This window comes from Phyllobates terribilis, unplaced genomic scaffold, assembly GCF_046119375.1.
Source record: "Phyllobates terribilis strain yellow unplaced genomic scaffold, ASM4611937v1 Scaffold_12__6_contigs__length_324123572, whole genome shotgun sequence".
In the NCBI taxonomy this organism is placed as follows: Eukaryota; Metazoa; Chordata; class Amphibia; order Anura; family Dendrobatidae; genus Phyllobates; species Phyllobates terribilis.
The window spans coordinates 273,824,304-273,846,525 of NW_027362772.1; the positions used below are offsets into that span (position 1 = coordinate 273,824,304).

Here is a 22,222-nt window from a genome sequence, read left to right on the forward strand (position 1 = left end):
TGCAAAATAACTTAACCTCGGCAAAATCAATTCCCAGTAGGATGCAAAGAATAATGCTGCTCTTATTATAGTCATTTAGGTCCATTCCTCTGTAATCACCATTCTGGTTGTATTGATGGTTGCTTAAAACCCTGCTGCTCTTAATGACCTTCTAAAATGTTACTTTCCTGTAGGTAAATTATTTTTTGATTCTCCTCATATCATATATATATAAATGTAGACACAGGTAAATGAAAAAAATATATACAAAAGTGATTATAATGTGTGTAATCTACATTGTATCTGTAATTTACACATCCTAATCCAGCGCCAGCCAGTAGTGCCAATCTGTTCCAAGAGATTGGGCCGACAGCGGGTGTTACCACCTCTTATATTAGCAAATGACAGGGCTGTTTGCATCTATTATTGTGCTTCTATTCAGCAGAGCAATAAATCTCATGTGACTGCAGTTCTTGATGACTGTAAACCTTTACAATTTGGCTAAAAAGCCATTGGGACCCTGTTACAGAGAACATATTAAATATGTAGTCATAAATACAATGTTTCAACACCTAAAGTATGACTACAAAAATAGTGATATATAGATAATTTATTCATTTACATATTCATAATAATATACTTGACTGACCTTTAAAAACCAACAGTCTTTTACCTCCATGCCTGACATGTGTTTCGCCAATGCTTCTTCTAAGGGGCGGAAGCAACGGCGAAACACGAGTCGGACGTCGAGGTGACAGACAGTTGCTACTCTCCCTTCAATATTATTTTCTACTATTTTATGTTACTTATACCTAACTTATTTATCAAGATGTATTGTTTTCCCATGGGATGGCACTATGCACTTAGTCAATTGCGGCTATTTAGCATGAAAATGTAATAAATATATATAACTTTAAGTAATTAAATATTTTTTAATGTCTGTTAAGTATGTTATCATGATTATGTAAATTAATAAATGATATTTCCCTATATATCCCTCTTTTTGCAGTCATACTTTGTTTTGTATCTTGATGAATGTGCATCTTTACATGGCCAGAGTGTGTTTGCTATAGTAGGTACTGCTCTAAATAATGGGTTAACACTGAGAAACTTAGGAAAGCAATATCCAAATGTCGTATTGTCTAAATGAGTTTACCATGTAAATTAGCAAAAGATGCTGAATTATGATAAAAATGTAAAAAAAGAAGATGTAAGATCCATCAGCAGTGATGACTTGAGATGAGCAAAACTTTTGAAAAATCAAATTCATGAGTTCCCCTGAATTTTTCACAAAAATTTGATTTGTGGCAAGTACTTCATTGCCCTATAAGATCATGTAACACTCAGCTCACCTAGGACTTTATCCAACTCATAAATTGGACATTGCATTTTCAGCTTCTTCTCTCTCTTTCAGCCTAAAGTTTCTTTATAGTAATAATAACTGTAAAGCTTACCCACTGGTGTCATTCCCATCCTGTATGAATTATATTTAGCATTCTTTTATTTTGTGCTTTCTCAATGTAGACCTCTCAGGGGCTTTTTTACATTCCAGCACCCTATCTGCTAAGTCATTTATCTCTTTAGCTGTTTCATTATTAAGAAAATCTTCTACAATGTATGCTCTAGGATAATTAAAGTATAGAGAAAACTATCTGCCTCCTTTCAGGTGGCCACCAACTATGCATGCTCACCACACTGAATGGTTGGAAAAATTCATATTATATAATAAGAATTTATATTGTGTGTTTTTGGTATTTTCATAATAGTGCCATGACAGTTGGAAGAATACAAAATGAAGTGCGTCCATATATTCAAAAGCAAAGAGGAGGACCTTCAGGCAAAATATCGGAGTCAACAAGATGGCTCATCACAAGGTCTATAAGTTGTGGCGCGACAAACATGGCAGTGGAGGTGGCTTATATGCTTCATAATGGTGAGATCACAGACCTCCATACAAGGCACCATGTGACGCACGTTACACAAGTTTGGAATGGTGGCTCGAAAAAATTGAAGAAGCCTCGACTTCAATATTGTCAAAAGAAACATCAGCTCAAGTTTGCAAAAAAGTACTGTGAAGAATATTGGAGATGCAATTCCATGTCCATCATTGTATCCTATTTGGCAGAGGATTATAAAACCCCCTTCAGTGTGCAGTTTTAACAGGACACCTAGCAGCTGCAGGAGCGGGGAGTCAAGAGACTGTGAGGGACAAATATCACACCTCTTGCTAGCTCTCTCAGGACAAAAGGGCCTGTTGCCATGTGGTCCCAAGCAGTGTCGGTTTCCTTTAGTTAGACAGATAGGAATTCCATATTGAGTTATGGAAATACCATACATCTTAGCCATAAACCAAATAGATTTTTGAAAACCCGAGGACATGGTGAATGTCTGCCTGGGTCTCGTCCCAGTCTAGCACATCGGGATATGGAGATACACAGTGCAGCCATTTGGAAATCCATAGGGCCGAAGTATTTAGCCTCCAAGCATATCAGGGGCCCGGCTGCATCCGATGGCACTAGAACCGGCTCCCTAGGACTGTCCATTAACGAATCATGACCCATCTTATTTTCTGGAGTTTCTAGCTGCTAGTAGCTAGGGGTGGATATTTGGGTCCAGCCTAGGGGGCAGAAGGGGGGTGACCAAGAGTGGTTAAAAGCTCCTGCAGCTCTTGGCCTATTGCTTTTTCTCTGGGAGTCCGTGACGACACATCGTGTGGGAGAAGCCTCCCAACAGAGGTAACCACAAGCCTCTTATGTGGCAGCCCCTCCCCCGCAAGCCAGGCCTTTCATCTGACTGGTAACTGACTCTTAATATTTGCATACTTTTGTACCCTTATTATTGTATTATAGTATTTGCATCTCTGTCCATTATGTATGTATAAACCTTATGTATATAGTGTATTGTCTAGTGTGCCCTTAAAGCAATTAAATATAGAATTTAACCTTGGGCTGTTCTTTATCTTGATCCACGAATCCACATGTCCGTTGTTCAGTTCAACTCACATTCTATTGGGTTTCTGGCACAATATAATTCCCGTTACGGACAGAGGCTTATGTCTAATAGGAACTGGTGGCAGCTTTACCAGGTAAATAAGGTTCTGTTTCGCTGGGGTCAGTGAGAGGGGCCTCTCAGCTTGTCAGGGGTACGATCGAGTGTGGTGCCACGTCAGTGACTGAGTGGGACACCTCTTCTCACTCCCGGTACCTTCCTGAACCCGTGAGGACAGAGGGTGTCTGTGTAGAACTGTACCAATCTGACTTTACGTGTCCCCTAGTGGTGCGGAATGTTATTTTGGTGCAAAGTGCGGATCCACATCACGCGATCCATCTGACGTAAGAGAGACATCAGGTGGGAGGTGCGGTGGGGATCCATCACATGTGGATGCAGCTGTTGGATTCTGCATGATCTCTCTGGTGCCATTCATCACAAATACAAAAAAGTGGTCAGTAAAAGATTGGAAACTGGTGATTTAGAGCAATGAGAATATCAATAGACTAGGCTCTGATTGGTGCAAATGGATCTGGAAGAAGCAAGGCAAAAGGGGGCTAATGGATCAAGAAATTGAAGGTTTCTACTGTCAAGTTTGGTGGAGGAGATGAGGTTGTTTCACTGCCAAAGGCTTGACCAGAATTTGCTGTACCAGAGCCCTGAAAACCTCCTCTGACCTGCTGGCATCCCTGTCACCTCTAATTATCAGGCCCTTGCAATTTCATGTACAACAATAATGTCCCTCTAGAATCACTATTTAGAAGAGGATCCAGGAAAGCTGTCAGGTAGAAGGAGGTTCGCAGGGCTCTGGTCTGCTAGTCACGGACTACCAATGTGGTTCTGGAAAGTTTTCTTCTCAACTCTAGTATTTGTGTATAGTTTTTGTTATTTATGTATTTTTATACGTAATTATTTAACATCATACAATATTTTTCTTGACAAATCTAACCATTTTTGTTCAGATATTTGTAAGATACTGGTAATTTATAAGTAAAGACAAGTAAAAAATGTGATTCAATGGCACAAACCTAACTACATTTTTTTCATTAAATTTGATAGATCCTATATTTTTTCCATGAACAAAGTTGCAGTTTATTATTATAGATGAGACAAATTCCCCAAATAAAAGACATGTTATGTAAGATTTCAACACACAAAATAAACTTACCTCCAGGTAAACCACCCAGGGCATCACCAATGTTGCCACCAAGAGATCCGCTACCGCCAAGCTGACAATTAGGTAATTGGTGGTGGTTTGTAGAGCCTTTTCCCTAGACACTGCCATGCAAACCAAGACATTGCCAAAGACAATGACGAATATGAGGAGCGTAAGCAGCATGGCATAGTAGTTGTAGTGCGTCTTCTGATCAATGTCTGTGACGTTAGTGCCATTATTGTATTCATCATTGTACATGGACAGATTCTTTAGATCCATGAAGGTGAGAAGATCCCTCTCCAAATTAGCCCTACAAAAGAGAAGACGAGATGTTAAGATATGATGTTTTTTATATTTTTTCACATAGTATTCCAGATATTAATGAAACCTTCTTTAATTGATAAACTCTTTTACATGTTGATGATGAATCATAGATTATAACACTAGCATTTATAATAGACATTAAATAAAAGGATTATATTATCTGCCAGCATTGCCCCTACCATGCTTTCCACCAGCAGAAATAGAAAAGCATTGGGAACAATGATCCTTATGAGAAATGTGATATTGGCAATTACTGATTGCTGAATCAGCTTTACTACATCACTAGGTCAAATTTACTACATTTCTGCTACATCATTTTACATACACTGCTAAATCACATAATTTTGATATAGCATGATAACAAAAGTTGTTTTGCTGTATCTCTACTAGCTTGCTTCAGCAGTCATCACTGATCCAGCTCTGCTTCATCAATCATCACTGATCCAGCTCTGCTTCACCAATCATGACTGATCCTGCTATGCTTCACCAGTCATCACTGATCCACCTCTGCTTCACCAATCATCACTGAACCTGCTCTGCCTCACCAATCATCACTTATCCAGCTCTGCTTCACCAATCATCACTGATCCTGCTCTGCTTCACCAATCATCACTGATCCAGCTCTTCTTCACCAATCATGACTGATCCAGCTCTGCTTCACCAATCATCACTGATCCTGCTCTGCTTCATCAATTATAACTGATCTAGATCTGCTTTACCAGTCATCACTGATCCAGCTCTGCTTCACCAGTCATCACTGATCCAGCTCTGCTTCACCAGTCATCACTGATCAAGTTCTGCTTCATCAATCATCACTGATCTAGCTCTGCTTCACCAATCATGACTCAGCCAGCTCTACTTCACCAATCATCACTGATCCAGCTCTGCTTCACCAGTCATCACTGATCCTGCTCTGCTTCACCAGTCATCACTGATCCAGCTCTGCTTCACCAATCATCACTGATCCAGCTCTGCTTCACCAATCATCACTGATCCTGCTCTGCTTCACCAATCATCACTGATCCTGCTCTGCTTCATCAATTATCACTGATCTAGCTCTGCTTCACCAATCATGACTGATTCAGCTCTGCTTCACCAATCATCACTGATCCTGCTCTGCTTCATCAATTATCACTGATCTAGCTCTGCTTCACCAGTCATCACTGATCCAGCTCTGCTTCACCAGTCATCACTGATCCAGCTCTGCTTCACCAGTCATCAGTGATCCAGCTATGCTTCACCAGTCATCACTGATCCAGCTCTGCTTCATCAATCATCACTGATCCAGCTCTGTTTCACCAATCACCAATGATCCAGCTCTGCTTCACCAGTCATCACTGATCCAGCTCTGCTTCACCAGTCATCACTGATCAAGCTCTACTTCATCAATCATCACTGATCCAGATCTGCTTCACTAATCAACACTGATCTAGCTCTGCTTCACCAATCATGACTCAGCCAGCTCTACTTCACCAATCATCACTGTTTCAGCTCTGTTTCACCAGTGATCACTGATCCTGCTCTGCTTCACCAGTCATCACTGATCCAGCTGTGCTTTACCAATCATCACTGATCCTGCTCTGCTTCACCAGTCATCACTGATCCAGCTGTGCTTTACCAATCATAACTGATCCAGCTCTGCTTCACCAATCATCACTGATCCTGCTCTGCTGCACCAATCATCACTCATCCTGCTCTGCTTCACCAATCATCACTTATCTAGCTCTGTTTCACCAATCATGACTGATCCAGCTCTGCTTCACCAATCATCACTGATCCTGCTCTGCTTCATCAATTATCACTGATCTAGCTCTGCTTCACCAGTCATCACTGATCCAGCTCTGCTTCACCAGTCATCACTGATCCAGCTCTGCTTCACCAGTCATCAGTGATCCAGCTCTGCTTCACCAATCATCACTGATCCAGCTCTGTTTCACAAATCATCACTGAGCCAGCACTGCTTCACCAATAATCACTGATCCAGCTCTGCTTCACCTGCCATCAATGATCCAGCTCTGCTTCACCAATCATCACTGATCTAGCTCTGCTTCATCAATCATGACTGATCCACCTCTGCTTCACCAGTCATCACTGATCTAGCTCTGTTTAACCAATCATCACTGATCCTGCTCTGCTTCATCAATTGTAACTGATCTAGATCTGCTTCACCAGTCATCACTGATCCAGCTCTGCTTCACCAGTCATCACTGATCAAGCTCTGCTTCATCAATCATCACTGATCCAGCTCTGCTTCACCAATCATCACTGATCTAGCTCTGATTCACCAATCATGACTCAGCCAGCTGTACTTCACCAATCATCACTGACCCAGCTCTGCTTCACCAGTCATCACTGATCCTTTTCTTCTTCACCAGTCATCACTGATCCAGCTCTGCTTTACCAATCATGACTGATCCAGCTCTGCTTCACCAATCATCACTGATCCAGCTCTGCTTCACCAATCATCACTGATCCTGCTCTGCTTCATCAATTATCACTGATCTAGCTCTGCTTCACCAGTCATCACTGATCCAGCTCTGCTTCACCAGTCATCACTGATCCAGCTCTGCTTCACCAGTCATCAGTGATCCAGCTCTGCTTCACCAGTCATCACTGATCCAGTTCTGCTTCACCAATCATCACTGATCCAGCTCTGTTTCACAAATCATCACTGAGCCAGCACTGCTTCACCAATAATCACTGATCCAGCTCTGCTTCACCAGTCATCAATGATCCAGCTCTGCTTCACCAATCATCACTGATCTAGTTCTGCTTCATCAATCATGACTGATCCAGCTCTGCTTCACCAGTCATCACTGATAGTGTTGAGCCACCCCCGTAGTGTTCGAGTTCGGTTCGGTTCGTCGAACACCCGTGTGTTCGCCGAACTGTTCGTCGAACTGTTCGTCGAACACCTTCGAACACCGTTAAAACCAATGGCAGGCAAACAAAAACACAGAGAAACACATAGAAAACACCTTCAAAGGTGTCCAAAAGCTGACAAACTGCTCAGAAGACATAACTAACACATGGAAAAGTGACAAGTACATATAGTCATGCGAAAAGAAAAGAGGTGGAGGAGTAAAAGGAGGGGGAGACACAGATATAGGCATGTCATGCCCTTCTAAAATCCAAAAAGTGAGAAGCCGAGACGGCCAGTCTGCTCCTGCCCGTGCCACCTCCGTGTCGCCGGGTTTGTGCCAGAGCCGCGGTGAACCCTGACGGCCAGCCCCCCTCTCCCAATACTGGTGCCTGTCCGCTGGTGGGTCGAGAGAGCCCCCCTGTGGTGGAGGCAGCTCTAAGCTTTTTAATTTAAATTGTCCCTCTAATTTGAATGAATACACTTTAAATCCATTTACAAGGATCTATTGGAGGGCAAGTCTCATGCCAGCAGCCGCGTAATTCCAGCTCCAGTAGCGTCCACTAAAGCTGCTGCAGTTAAAAAGCTTTTATAAGGATCGAGCTCGGCTGTCCACCGCAAGGCATCCTAGTGCCAGTCCCAGCCCCTATGCCTTGGGGTGCCTCCTGATGCTCTTCACTGAGTATCCCGTGGTCCCGAAGCATTTCCTTTGAAAAAATTAAGTGTCCAAACTACAGGTGGTGTAGCTTGCTTAACAGCCGGGATAATCCGCTGACTAGCAGACACTGCTACTAGGCACAAAGTATTTCCTGGGCTAGATGCAGTTAAAAATTTGTAAGTAGATACTCTCGTTGGATGCTGAGAAAGCATTCCATAGAGTCTCCTGGCACGCCATATATGATTCTCTTAAAAAGCTTGGGGTAGGGGTCTAGGGGACCCTTTAATAGCCAAAATCACGGCCCTGTATCACAATACGTCACCTAGGCTGAAGATAAATGGAACTGTAGCACCGAGGGCTCGGTTGCTACAGACGTATTGCACCTCACCCAGAGGTGTGATATCTCACTCTCAGAAAAGGATGGAGTGTGGATCAGGACCCGACACCTGCATGCATTACACCACATTGCCGTGGGGCAGGGCGACCAATATGCCCCTGAGATGGGCACGACAGTCCCTGTCCCTGGCTGGAGTGGGGGGAGGGAACACTGAGGAAGGGGAACCCTGCAGTGCAGGAGCAGGGAGGAAGCAGTTCCTGGGTGCATTGAGAAGGGAGTATAAAAGGTGGGCACCATCTTAGTTCAGTGCAGAGAAGTCTGAGCAGAAGTGGCAGGGAGCAGGGGCTCTGCATGAGCTCTGCTCCGGAGGCGGGCCTAGTAACAGAGGCCCAGGCCTGCAAGAGGGAGAAGGAAGGAAGAGGAGCGGAGAAGGCTCCAGGAACGAGGAATGAAGGGATCCCAGGGGTGCGGACGGGCGAGTCGCCACCGCACGCCCGAATCCACCTGCATGGAGGGGTCAGGCCAAAGGGGGAGACCGGTCCCCGAACTAGTGGAGGCAGGAAACGACCCTCAGCTAGAAACCGGAGGCTCTGACATTTTATGTAGCGCAGCCCCTTGCTCCACCCGCTAGGAAGGCACCACATAGGGTCAGGGAAACTGGCGCCAAGTTTACCAAGAGGAGGCCCGAGGCAGCCGGACAGAAGTGTTGGTAAGAAAGGCCAGACAAAGGACACACAAAGGGGGTCCTGTGAAGCGCTCCAAAGTTATCTGGGAGTTGTCTGAGCCCCTCACCTGTTGAGCACAGTACGACGTGGGCAGCCGTTACCTGCAGACGTGGTCTGGATAATAAGAACTGTGAGTAAAGGCCCTGAACTGCATCACTGACTCCGTGTCGTTACTGCTGCTGCCCTGCACCATCACCCCCATCCTCCGCATACACTGCCCTGAGGCTATACTCCTCCCGTGGGGAGTTATGCTACGCTCTGCTGCACCCACAACACCAGCCTTAGCGGTCTGCCCTGTAGCGGCGGTTCACTCTGACCGCATTCCACGGGTGGCGTAGTCGGACATTTAAACATCAAAACCACATAAATAGTTCCGCCACTGGTTTGACCGCCCTGAGCCACGGAACCGGATCGCCGCCACGAAGACTACAACCACCAGCATCCACCAAAAAGGGTCCGGCTCCGGGTGTCCCAAGGCCCAGGGGGTGCGTCAGAACATTTTCATCACCTTTCACAATCACCAATGGGACAAGGCAGGGATGTCCTCTGTCCCCTCTCTTATACATCCTAGTGATGGAGCACCTGCTCTCATCAATTCGCCATAACCCCAATATTAGGTGGATTGAGGTGGGAGGCACCGAGTACAAGTGCTCTCTATTTGCTGATGATGTCCTAGTATATATCACTCAATCACATATATCCATCCCTGCTGTTATGGCTGAAATAGATCACTTTGTTACATGGTAAAATTTTAAAATCAATGCAGCGAAGTCTGAGGCCCTCGATGTCTCCCTCCCTAAATCCATATAGGATTCCATCCAGTCCAACTTTCCCTTTGCCTGGCCCTCACAGGGTATCAAATACTTAGGAATTCCTATTCATAGAGACCTCTCCCATCTATGTTATCTTAATTTTGGGCCCTTTATTGAACAATTCCATACAGACCACGGTTGGCAAGTTAGAACTGTAAGATTCACTACGTGAACCACTGGTGTTTTGTGGAAAAGCACATGTACACCGCGTTCCAAATTATTATGCAAAAAGTGTTTAGGAGTGATAAGGGAAGAATTTGTTTGTTTGTCAGTTAAACTCATTGATGGTGATGTGTGTCAGGGCTCTTTATATCACTGTAAGCAATTGCAGACACCTGTGCTAATTAGTTTGGCAGGTGTGTCCAATGAAAGGCAAGACTACTTAAGAAGGCTCTCTCACATTATTAAGCAGCCTACATTTTCTGCCAAAATGGGAAAGAAAAAGGATGTGTCGGCTGCTGAGAAGCAACAAATTGTGGAGTGTTTAGGTCAAGGCATGACTACAATCAACATTGTGCGATGATCAGGATGAAGTGTCTTGGCAATCAAGAAGTATGTAGCTGATTCACAGTACACACGTGTGCGTGCTGATAAGGGCAAATTGAGGACTCTTTCCTACAGGCAATTACGTCAGGTTGAAAGAGCAGCGGCAAAAAAGCCTTGTCATAGCAGCAGACAAGTTTTTGAAGCTGCTTGTGCCTCCAACGTCCCCCGAACAACAAGATGCAGGGTCCTTCAGAGGTTTGCAGCTGTGCATACGCCATCCTGTCGACCTCCTCTATCCACTTCACACAAGCAGAAACGGCTCCAGTGGGCCAAACATTACATGAAGACTGATTTCAAAACTCTTTTGTTCACGGATGAGTGCCGTGCAGCGCTCGATGGTCCAGATGAATGGAGTGGAGGATGGCTGGTTGATGGACACCCCACGCAAACACGGCTACAGCGCCAACAAGGAGGAGGTGGAGTAATGTTTTGGGCTGGAATCATGGGGAGAGAGATTGTCGGCCCCTTTAGGATCCCTGAAGGCGCTAAAGATGAACTCCATAATGTATGTGGATTTTCTCAAACAGCACTTCCTGCCATGGTTCAAGAAGAAGAACCGTGTATTTCACAGCAAGATCATTTTTCTGCATGATAATGCACCATCTCATGCTGCACATAAAACATCTGCATCTCTGGCTGATATGGGCATAAAAGGGGACAAACTTATGGTGTGACCCCCATGCTCCCCTGACCTCTACCCCATTCAGAACCTTTGGAGCATCATTAAAAGGAGTGTCTATGATGGCGGGAGGCAGTTCACATCTAAGCAACAGCTCTGGGAGGGTATTCTGTCCTCATGCAAAACAATTGAAGCAGAAACCATCCAAAACCTGACAAATTCAATGGACGAGAGAGTTCAGAAGCTCCTTTCGAACAAGGGGTCCTATGTGAAAATGTAACATCACCTAGAATAAAGTTTTGAGTTGAAAACTGTTTGATTTCAGTTTCTAACAACCTGCTAATGCTTATAATTTCAAAAATGACCATGTTTTTGGTCTTTATTAAAATGAAAAGGTTGATCGAAAAGTTTGGGGGATCTAAGAGTGTGGCAACCCAGTAGTCATGATTACTTCGAATTCTGACAATATGAGGGTCATGCTGCAGGTAGTGCAGCAAGAAGGCACTTATGTGTCTTGCGCATCTCGGAGCCCCAAAATTATTTTCCGGGCTAGATGCAGCTAAAAATTATTTTTAATTTTAAATCTGGTGAAGCTTATTATAGATGGCCTAATAGGATCAGTGCTGCACACTGCTACAAAGCCCAAATTATTTTCCAGTCAAGATACAGATAAACATGATTAGTAATTTGAAAGCTTAAAACGGTTGGTAGGGTGATTTTAACCAATCATCAAGCTTTTACTCTCCCCAGGATGACACAGGGGTAGAAAAGTCGTTTCGGATCCATGATTTGTTCATCTTTATGAACGTGAGTCTGTCTACATTATCAGTGGAGAGCTGCGTGCGCTTATCTGTCAGCACACCACCAGCAGCGCTGAACACACGTTCAGACAGAACGCTGGCTGCGGGGCATGACAAGATCTCCAAGGCGTAAGTGGCTAGCTCCGGCCATTTATCCAGATTGGAAGCCCAAAAAGAGCAAGGGTCCAGTGACACAGTCGTGGCTTCAATGTTTACTTGGAGATACTCCTGTACCATCGTCTCTAGGCGTTGACTATGTGTCAGACTTCTTGTCTCCTGTGGCCTTGCAAAGGATGGGCTAAAAAAGTGGTGAAATGATTCCGCAAAATTGATGTTACCAGCAGATACTGTGGTTCTGTTACGGTTTGAGTGCTGAACACTTGACGGTCCCACGGTTGGCAAGTTGGAACTGTGAGATTCACTACGTGCACCACTGGTATTTTGTGGAAAAGCACATGTAAGATTCTGCAACAGTCTCTGCTGATACTCCTGCATGCGTGCATCCCTTTCTATGGCAGGAATAATTTCTGCAAATTTACTTTTGTACCGGGGATCTAACAGTGTGGCAACCCAGTAGTCAGGATTATTTCTAATTCTCACAATTCGAGGGTCATGTTGCAGGTAGTGCAGCAAGAAGGCACTCATGTGTGTTGCGCATCCAGGAGCACCAAGTCCCTGTTGTGTTGGTGGCGAGGTAACAATCATGCTTCCTTCCTCTGTCCTCTCCCCCCAACCTCGCACAACAGAAATGTGATCAAGGTCTCCCTCATCTGATGAGTCTTCCATCAGTTCGTCCTCCACTTCTTCCTGGGCTCCTGCACCTTCCTCACTAGTTTGGCTGCTACCATGCGCCCTGGTAAAATCATCTCCCCCACCCTCACATGCCTGCCGCCTTGGTGCTGCCGACCGTCTGGACCTTGCAGATGTTAGCCCTTCCGCATACAACTCCTCCTCCTCTACTTCCTCCACCTCCTCTTGTGCCACCACCTGACTCCGAATTCTGTTTAACATGTGCTCCAGCATGTAAATCACCGGAATAGTCATGCTGATAATGGCATCGTCAGCACTAAACATCTTCGTCGCCATTTCAAAACTGTGCAGAAGGGTGCATAGGTCCCTGATCTGAGACCACTCCTCCAGCGTGATTTGCCCCACCTCTGAATCTCGTTGGCCCAGGCTATACGTCAGAACGTATTGCACCAGGGCTTGTCGGTGCTGCCACAGTCGCTGCAACATGTGCAGAGTTGAATTCCACCGGGTAGGCACATCGCATTTTAGCCGGTGAAGTGGCAGGCCCAACGACTTCTGTAGAGATGTAAGTCGCTGAGCTGCGGGATGCGAACGGCGGAAGTGAGCACACAGCGACCGTGCCCTCTGCAGAAGGCCATCTAGTCTGGGATAGTGGGCTAAAAATTGCTGGACAACCAGGTTCAACACGTGAGCCATACAAGGCACGTGTGTGACATTGCCCCGGCGAAGGGCCGCACCCAGGTTTGCAGCATTGTCGCACACGGCCTTCCCTGGTTTCAGGTCCAGTGGAGACAACCATTCATGAAATTGGTTCTCCAGAGCTGACCACAACTCCTCAGCTGTGTGACTCACATTTCCCAGACATTTCAATGTAAAAACCGCCTGATGACGTTGAGCCCTACTGCCAGCATAGTAAGGAGGTGTGCAGGATCCCTTCTGCGCAGTTAGAAAGCTTGTGGCATGACCAGACAGGCTTTGGGTGCAGGTGGAAGACCGAGAGGAGGTTGAGAAGGCAGAAGCAGTGGAGGAACTTTGACATAAAGAGGATTGACGCACAACTCGTGGGGACGGCAAGACTTGGACAGCAGCCCCTTGTCCTGCTGTCACCATAGTTACCCAGTGCCCAGTCAGCGACATGTAACGCCCCTGTCCATGCCTACTCGTCCAAGTGTCTGTGGTGAAATGCACCCTGTCACACACAGAGTTTCTCAAAGAAGCGGTGATGTTGTGTGCGACATGCTGGTGGAGCGCAGGCACACCTTTCTTTGAGAAGTAGTGCCGACTGGGCATCTGGTACTGGGGCACTGCGACGGACATAAGGTCTCGAAAATCCTCTGTGTCCACCAGGCGGAAAGGCAGCATTTCTGTAGCCAAGAGCTTGCAGATGGTGAAATTCAACCTCTTAGCTTTCTCATGGCTAGGAGGAAATGGTCTTTTACTTGTCCACATCTGAGGGACCGAGGGCTGGCTATTGTGCTTAGACGGGGTTGATAAGGGTGTCCCCGGCAAACTGCCGGTCTGTGAGGAAGATGCAGGCGGACATGTTAGGTTGCCTTGATCCAAAGGTGGTGCTATCGATGTCGGACAGCGCTCAAGACCAGCTGGTGTTACCACCTCCAAAGAAAATGATGACCTGCCAATCACGCTGGCTGTTGCGGATAAAGAGGTGGCAGGTCTGCGCCCCAAAACAGGTGTGACTGCTGTCCCCCCAGTCACAGAGGATGAAGAGGCCGCGGATGCACAAGATATGGCAGACGGTGGTTGGCCCGGCCGGCTAGGCCGCATTGTAGCACACTGAGCTTCCCACTGCAACTTATGCTTCATGTCCATGTGCCGGTTCATGCATGAAGTACTCAAACTATGTATTTTTTGGCCTCTACTTAGCTTTTGCTGACAAATGTTACAGATAACACGAGTTGGGTCATCTTTATCGATCTGAAAAAATGCCCAGGCTATGCAAGGCTTAGCACCCATGCGACCTGAAGAGCCACCACGACTTGTGGTGAGAGGCAGAGTTGTGTTTGAGGATGCAGTTGTTGACGTGCTTCCAGTACTACGTCTCTGTCCAGGAAGGCGCAACCTGACCTCGTCGTCACTAGCATCTTCCTCCACCTCCTCTGCTGACCTCATCTCTTGGCTGACTGTGGGTTGACAGTAAGTGGGATCTCCGACCTCATCATCATCACCCTGTGCGTTATCACACCCGTCGTCCTCAGAGCCAACCTGTTCCTGCCCTGACAAAAAACTAAAGTTGTCGCTCCAATCAGGTATTTGAGTCTTATCATCGTCTTCCTCATTGTCTCCACCAACAGGAGTTACAGTTTGGGAATGAGGGTCTACATTATGGTCAGAACCTTCTGCGTCTGGTCCTGGATCCGACTCATAAAGATTCTGGGCATCAGTGCAGATCATTTCCTCGTCTGGATTCACAGAAGCGCTGGAGTCGACCTCTGATTCCCAGGCTATAGTATGAGTAAACAGCTCTGCAGACTCAACCATCTGTTCTACCTCATACTCAGACGGGCAGCTGGAGATTTGGGAGCTGTGAGGAAGCAAGTGCGATTTGGGTGACACCTTTGAGGACTGGAGTATTTGTGATGTTGAAGTTGATGTGGAGGAGAGCCCACTTAAAGGAGCACTTGATATCCGTTGAAGCACCTGCTGTTTTTGTGCCTCATCTGGAATTTGTAGCGATTGGCGTGGCCGTAAGAAAGGGATCTTATCACATTGTCCGCTAAAAGAAGTAGACATTTTAGTTTGGCTGGAAGATGGTCTTTCTTCTGCACCTACCCCACGGACACAACCTTTTTTCCCCTTCCCAACACGCCTATTCCCCTTTCCACCAGCAGCAGGCCTTTTTCCACTCATTTTGGTGGTTAACTAATTCACAACTCTGGAGTTGTTTGCACAAAAAAACAATGGATGGTAACCGAGCAGAGCTGAGTGGCCAAACTGTGGTATTAGGCCAAAACTATTGGCTGGGTTAGATGCAGAAAAAAATTATTTTTAATTTGCAACCTGATGGAGGTCAGTATAGATGGACTAATAGACCAAGTCCCACACACCGCTAGAAGCCCAAATATTTTTTCAGAGCTAGATGCAGAAAATTTTTTTATTCAATTTGCAACCTGATGGAGGTCAGTATAGATGGACTAATAGACCAAGTCCCACACACTGCTAGAAGCCCAAATATTTTTTCAGAGCTAGATGCAGAAAAAAAATATTTTTAATTTGCAACCTGATGGAGGTCAGTATAGATGGACTAATAGACCAAGTCCCACACACCGCTAGAAGCCCAAATATTTTTTCAGAGCTAGATGCAGAAAAAAATTATATTCAATTTGCAACCTGCTGGAGGTCAGTATAGAAGGACTAATAGAACAAGTCCCACACACTGCTAGAAGCCCAAATATTTTTTCAGAGCTAAATGAAGAAAAAAATTATTTTTAATTTGCAACCTGATGGAGGTCAGTATAGATGGACTAATAGACCAAGTCCCACACACTGCTAGAAGCCCAAATATTTTTTCAGAGCTAGATGCAGAAAAAAATTATTTTTAATTTGCAACCTGATGGAGGTCAGTATAGATGGACTAATAGAACAAGTCCCACACGCTGCTAGAAGCCCAAATATTTTTTCAGAGATAAATGAAGAAAAAAATTATTTTTAATTTGCAACCTGATGGAGGTCAGTATAGATGGACTAATAGACCAAGTCCCACACACTGCTAGAAGCCCAAATATTTTTTCAGAGCTAGATGCAGAAAAAAATTATTTTTAATTTGCAACCTGATGGAGGTCAGTATAGATGGACTAATAGAACAAGTCCCACACGCTGCTAGAAGCCCAAATATTTTTTCAGAGATAAATGAAGAAAAAAATTATTTTTAATTTGCAACCTGATGGAGGTCAGTATAGATGGACTAATAGACCAAGTCCCACACACTGCTAGAAGCCCAAATATTTTTTCAGAGCTAGATGCAGAAAAAAATTATTTTTAATTTGCAACCTGATGGAGGTCAGTATAGATGGACTAATAGACCAAGTCCCACACACCGCTAGAAGCCCAAATATTTTTTCAGAGCTAGATGCAGAAATTTTTTTTATTCAATTTGCAACCTGATGGAGGTCAGTATAGATGGACTAATAGACCAAGTCCCACACACTGCTAGAAGCCCAAATATTTTTTCAGAGCTAGATGCAGAAAAAAATTATTTTTAATTTGCAACCTGATGGAGGTCAGTATAGATGGACTAATAGAACAAGTCCCACACGCTGCTAGAAGCCCAAATATTTTTTCAGAGATAAATGAAGAAAAAAATTATTTTTAATTTGCAACCTGATGGAGGTCAGTATAGATGGACTAATAGACCAAGTCCCACACACTGCTTGAAGCCCAAATATTTTTTCAGAGCTAGATGCAGAAAAAAAATATTTTTAATTTGCAACCTGATGGAGGTCAGTATAGATGGACTAATAGACCAAGTCCCACACACCGCTAGAAGCCCAAATATTTTTTCAGAGCTAGATGCAGAAATTTTTTTTATTCAATTTGCAACCTGATGGAGGTCAGTATAGATGGACTAATAGACCAAGTCCCACACACTGCTAGAAGCCCAAATATTTTTTCAGAGCTAGATGCAGAAAAAAATTATTTTTAATTTGCAACCTGATGGAGGTCAGTATAGATGGACTAATAGAACAAGTCCCACACGCTGCTAGAAGCCCAAATATTTTTTCAGAGATAAATGAAGAAAAAAATTATTTTTAATTTGCAACCTGATGGAGGTCAGTATAGATGGACTAATAGACCAAGTCCCACACACTGCTAGAAGCCCAAATATTTTTTCAGAGCTAGATGCAGAAAAAAATTATTTTTAATTTGCAACCTGATGGAGGTCAGTATAGATGGACTAATAGAATGATGCTATGCCCAAAAGATTTTACTTCACTAGGTGCAGTAAAAAAATTGGTATTCTATACACAGGTGGTATATCTTGCAACACAGATACCCTACTCCACTGACTAACACACTCTGCAATAGGCCAAAAAGGATTAGCTTTGCTAGATTCAGCCAAATGCTGTGAAAAAAACTTGCACAGCACTGGCACAGACCTGCCTGGCAAAAACTGATAGGAACTGATGTAACCTAGTCCTGAAAAGGACTCCAATTACAATTAGTCTTTACTCCCACAATCTATCTATTTAAGAGCACAGACCTGCTTGATAAAAGTCGTAGGAAATGCTGTAACCTAGTCCTTAAAAGGACTGCAATCACAACTATTCCCTACTCCCAAGCTATCTGTATATTTGTGCGAAAATTGGCTTGAAATTAACAAGGTATAGCGCACACAGCAACAGCGGTGCCGTCTAACACGCAGCTGCTGCAGTGAGAAAATGGTGGCGACGGGGAAAATGGCTTGGTCTTATAGGGCAAGGACATGTGACATACACTGCCAATCACACATGCCCTTGCTTGTGTGAAAAAAAGCACTTCGCTCCGTGTGTGCGCTGCTGATAGGCTGACAGATTGCACCTCCCCACTGCAAATGCGGGAAAGAGAAAAAAAAATGGAGATCTTCATTGTTCCTGCAGAGATCCATCCCCTGCCCCTCCCCCCGCCCCGCTGTACACTCAAACTGCGTATTAACATTAATTTTCATCATTACTGAGAAAAAATCCAGTTATGATTTTGGTGCACGAACAGTTATCGAACATAACCTCGAACAGCCGAATTTTTCTCAAATTGTTCGTGTTCGCCGACCGGCTCGAACACCGCCCAAAACAGCTCGAATTTGAGATTGGCGAACAGTTCGAGTAGAACAACGCTCATCTCTAATCACTGATCCAGCTCTGTTTAACCAATCATCACTGATCCTGCTCTGCTTCATCAATTGTAACTGATCTAGATCTGCTTCACCAGTCATCACTGATCCAGCTCTGCTTCACCAGTCATCACTGATCCAGCTCTGCTTCACCAGTCATCACTGATCAAGCTCTGCTTCATCAATCATCACTGATCCAGCTCTGCTTCACCAATCATCACTGATCTAGCTCTGCTTCACCAATCATGACTCAGCCAGCTGTACTTCACCAATCATCACTGACCCAGCTCTGCTTCACCAGTCATCACTGATCCTTCTCTGCTTCACCAGTCATCACTGATCCAGCTCTGCTTTACCAATCATGACTGATCCAGCTCTGCTTCACCAATCATCACTGATCCAGCTCTGCTTCACCAATCATCACTGATCTAGCTTTGCTTCACCAATCATGACTGATCCAGCTCTGCTTCACCAATCATCACTGATCCTGCTCTGCTTCATCAGTTATCACTGATCTAGCTCTGCTTCATCAATTATCACTGATCTAGCCCTGCTTCACCAGTCATCACTGATCCAGCTCTGCTTCACAAGTCATCACTGATCCAGCTCTGCTTCACCAGTCATCACTGATCCAGCTCTGCTTCACCAGTCATCACAGATCCAGCTCTGCTTCATCAATCATCACTGATCCAGCTCTGTTTCACCAATCATCACTGAGCCAGCACTGCTTCACCAATTATCACTGATCCAGCTCTGCTTCACCAGTCATCAATGATCCTGCTCTGCTTAACCAGTCATCACTGATCTAGCTCTGCTTCACCAATCATCACTGATCTAGCTCTGCTTCACCAGTCATCACTGATCCAGCTCTGTTTCACCAATCATCACTGATCCAGCTCTTCTTCACCAATCATCACTGATCCAGCTCTGGTTCACCAATCATCACTGATCCAGCTCTGCTTCACCAGTCATAACTAAATATGCTCTGCTTCTCCCGTATATGCAGTCATGGCTGAAAGTGTTGGCACTCTTGAAATTGTTCCAGAAAATTATTGCAATTACACATGTTTTGCAATACACATGTTTATTTCCTTTGTGTGCATTGGAACAACACAAAAAACAGGAAAAAAGGACAAATTGGGCATTATTTCCCACAAAACTTCAAAAATGAGCAGGACAAAACTGTTGGCACTTTTCCTAAACAACTTTATTTCAAGCATGTGCTGCTCATTCAAACTCACCTGTGGCAAGTACCAAGTGTGGGCCATATGAAAATCACACTTGAAACCAGATAAAAAGGGGAGAAGTTGACTCAATCTTTGCATTGTGTGTCTGTGTGCCACACTAAGCATGGAAAACAAATTAAATATATTTTATTGGGATTTTATGTGATGTTGCAACACAAAGTATCAAGTGTTTCTGAAGTGTAAAGGAAATGATACAGGGTTTTCTAAATATTTTAAAGATATAAATCTGAAAATTGTGAAGTGCATTTGTATTCAGCCTCCTTTAGTCTGATACCCCTAAATAAAATCCTGCATGACTAGTTGACTCAGGAAATCACATAATTAAGCTGTGTGCCCACAATGTGTTTTTAATGATGCATGGTAGAAGGGCAGCAATGTTCCCAATGATAATCAGCATGTGCTGTGCACATGCTGCGGAAATTTCTGCTGCGGATTATCATTGGGGAAAAAAACGCAGCACTACCAATTATTTTGCGGAAGTGCTGCGTCTTCGCCGCCATTGACTTGCATTAGACCGCATGGATTACGCATCACTGTATATGTACAGCAGATGCGTAATCCAAGCGTTCTAATGTGCGGATGGTACTCGGGTGTAGAGGAGAGGAGAGTCTCATCCACACCCAGGTACCATTAAAAAATCTGTAGAAAAAGAATAAAATAAAAAATAAATGTATACTTACCTTCCGGCGGCCCGCGCAGCGCTCCTCCTTGCTTCCTGGCACTTTGCAGTGGATTGAAGGACCTGCGCTGACGTCAGAGTCATGTGACGGGTCACGCAACGCTGACTTCGGCAGGTCTTTCAATCCACTGCTGCCAGCAGCCGGGACCAAGCGAAACAAGCCAGCGCGGGCCATCGGAGGGTAAGTATATATTTATTTTTTTATTTTTAACCACTCTCTCGGGTCACACTATATAAATCCATGCAGTTTGCATGGATTTATATAGTGTGACCTAGTTGTCACAAGCACTTTCCAAGTGATGCTAATCGCTTGGAAAGCGCTTGTCAATCCGCATGCGGAAATGTCAGTGAATAATGCTCCATTTCCGCATGTCCCTGGCAGGAAAACGCATGTACAATCCGCATGCGTTTTTTCTGCCAGGGAGATGCAGAAACGCTCAGGAAAAAATCCTGAGCATTTCTGCATCGTGGGCACATAGCCTTAGTCAATCAAGTCCACCTGTGTGTAATTTATTCTCGGTATAACTACAGATGATCTGTGAAGGTCTCTGAGGTTTGTTTGAGAACATTAGGGATCAAACTGCATCATGAAAACCAAGGTGCACACCAGACAGGTCAGGGATAAAGTTGTGGAGAAGAGTAAAGCTGTGTTAGTTAATAAAAGACATAGCTCAATCTCTGAACATCCCACAGAGCAAGCCATCATCCAAAAATGGAAGGAGTATGGCACAACTGCAAACCTACTGAGACATGGCAGTCCATCTAAACGGACATCCCAAGCAAGGAAAGCACTAATTAGAGAAGCAGCCAAGAGGCCCATTGTCACTCTGGAGGAGCTACAGAGATCCACAGCTCAGGTGGGATAATCTGTTCACAAGACAACTACTCGGCTATGGTCACACTGTCAGTATTTGGTCAGTATTTCATATCAGTATTTGTAAGCCAAAACAAGGAGTGGGTGAAAAATACAAAAGTGGTGACGTGTTTCTATTATACTTTTTCTCTGATTGTTTCTCACCTGGTTTTGGTTTTCAAATACTGATGTAAAATACTGACCAATACTGAATATGTGACCCCAGCCTTAGTCATATACTCTGACCTTTACAGAAGAGTGACAAGAAAAAAGACATTTTTTAAAGCAAGCTATAAGTAGTCCTGTAGCCATGCAGGGGACACAGTGAGCATGGGGAAGAAGGTGGTCAGGACAGATGAAACCAATTTAGAACTTTTTGGACTAAATGCAAAACACTATGTGTGGTGGAAAATTAACACTGTGCATCACCCTGAAAGCACCATCCCCACCATCACACATGGTAGTGGCAGCATCATGCTGTGAGGATGCAGAGACAAGGAAGCTGGTTAAAGTTGATGGGAAGATGGATGGAGCTAAATACAGGGCAATCCTGGAGGAAAACCTGTTAGAGCCTGCACAAGAGTTTGAATTATTTAGAGCAAAGCATAGTCATGTGTGTGAATGACCCAGTCCAGACCTAAATCCCATTGAAAATCAGTCGCAAGACTTGAAAATTGCTGTTCACAGATATCTCCATCCAATATCACTGAGTGAGTGTGCAAAGAAGAATAGGCAAAACTGAAATATCACATGGTCATAAGTATCCAGACCCTTTGCTCAGACACTCATATTTAAGTCACATGCTGTCCATTTCCTTGTCATCCTCCTTGAGATGGTTCTACTCCTTCATTGGAGACCAGTTGTGTTTAATTAAACTGATAGGACTTGATAGGACTTGATTTGGGAAGGCACACACCTGTCTATATAAGACCTCACAGCTCACAGTGCATGTCAGACCAAATGAGCTCAAAGGAACTGCCCAAGGAGCTCAGAGACAGAATTGTGGCAAGGCACAGATCTGGCCAAGGTTACAAAAGAATTTCTGCATTACTCAAGGTTCCTAAG

The 22,222-nt window shown here is 44.5% G+C and overlaps 1 protein-coding gene across 4 annotated transcripts in view; it reads right to left on the reverse strand.

Moving 5' to 3' along the window:
* DRD2 (dopamine receptor D2) overlaps positions 1–22,222 on the reverse strand; it is a 497,224-nt gene that overhangs the window by 139,275 nt on the left and 335,727 nt on the right. For all 4 annotated transcript variants that reach the window (XM_073656997.1, XM_073656995.1, XM_073656996.1 and 1 more), the window contains one exon: positions 4,136–4,433. In XM_073656997.1, coding sequence (XP_073513098.1) covers positions 4,136–4,402 — 267 coding nt within the window. In that variant the 5' untranslated portion in view covers positions 4,403–4,433. The remainder of the gene's footprint in view (positions 1–4,135; positions 4,434–22,222) is intronic.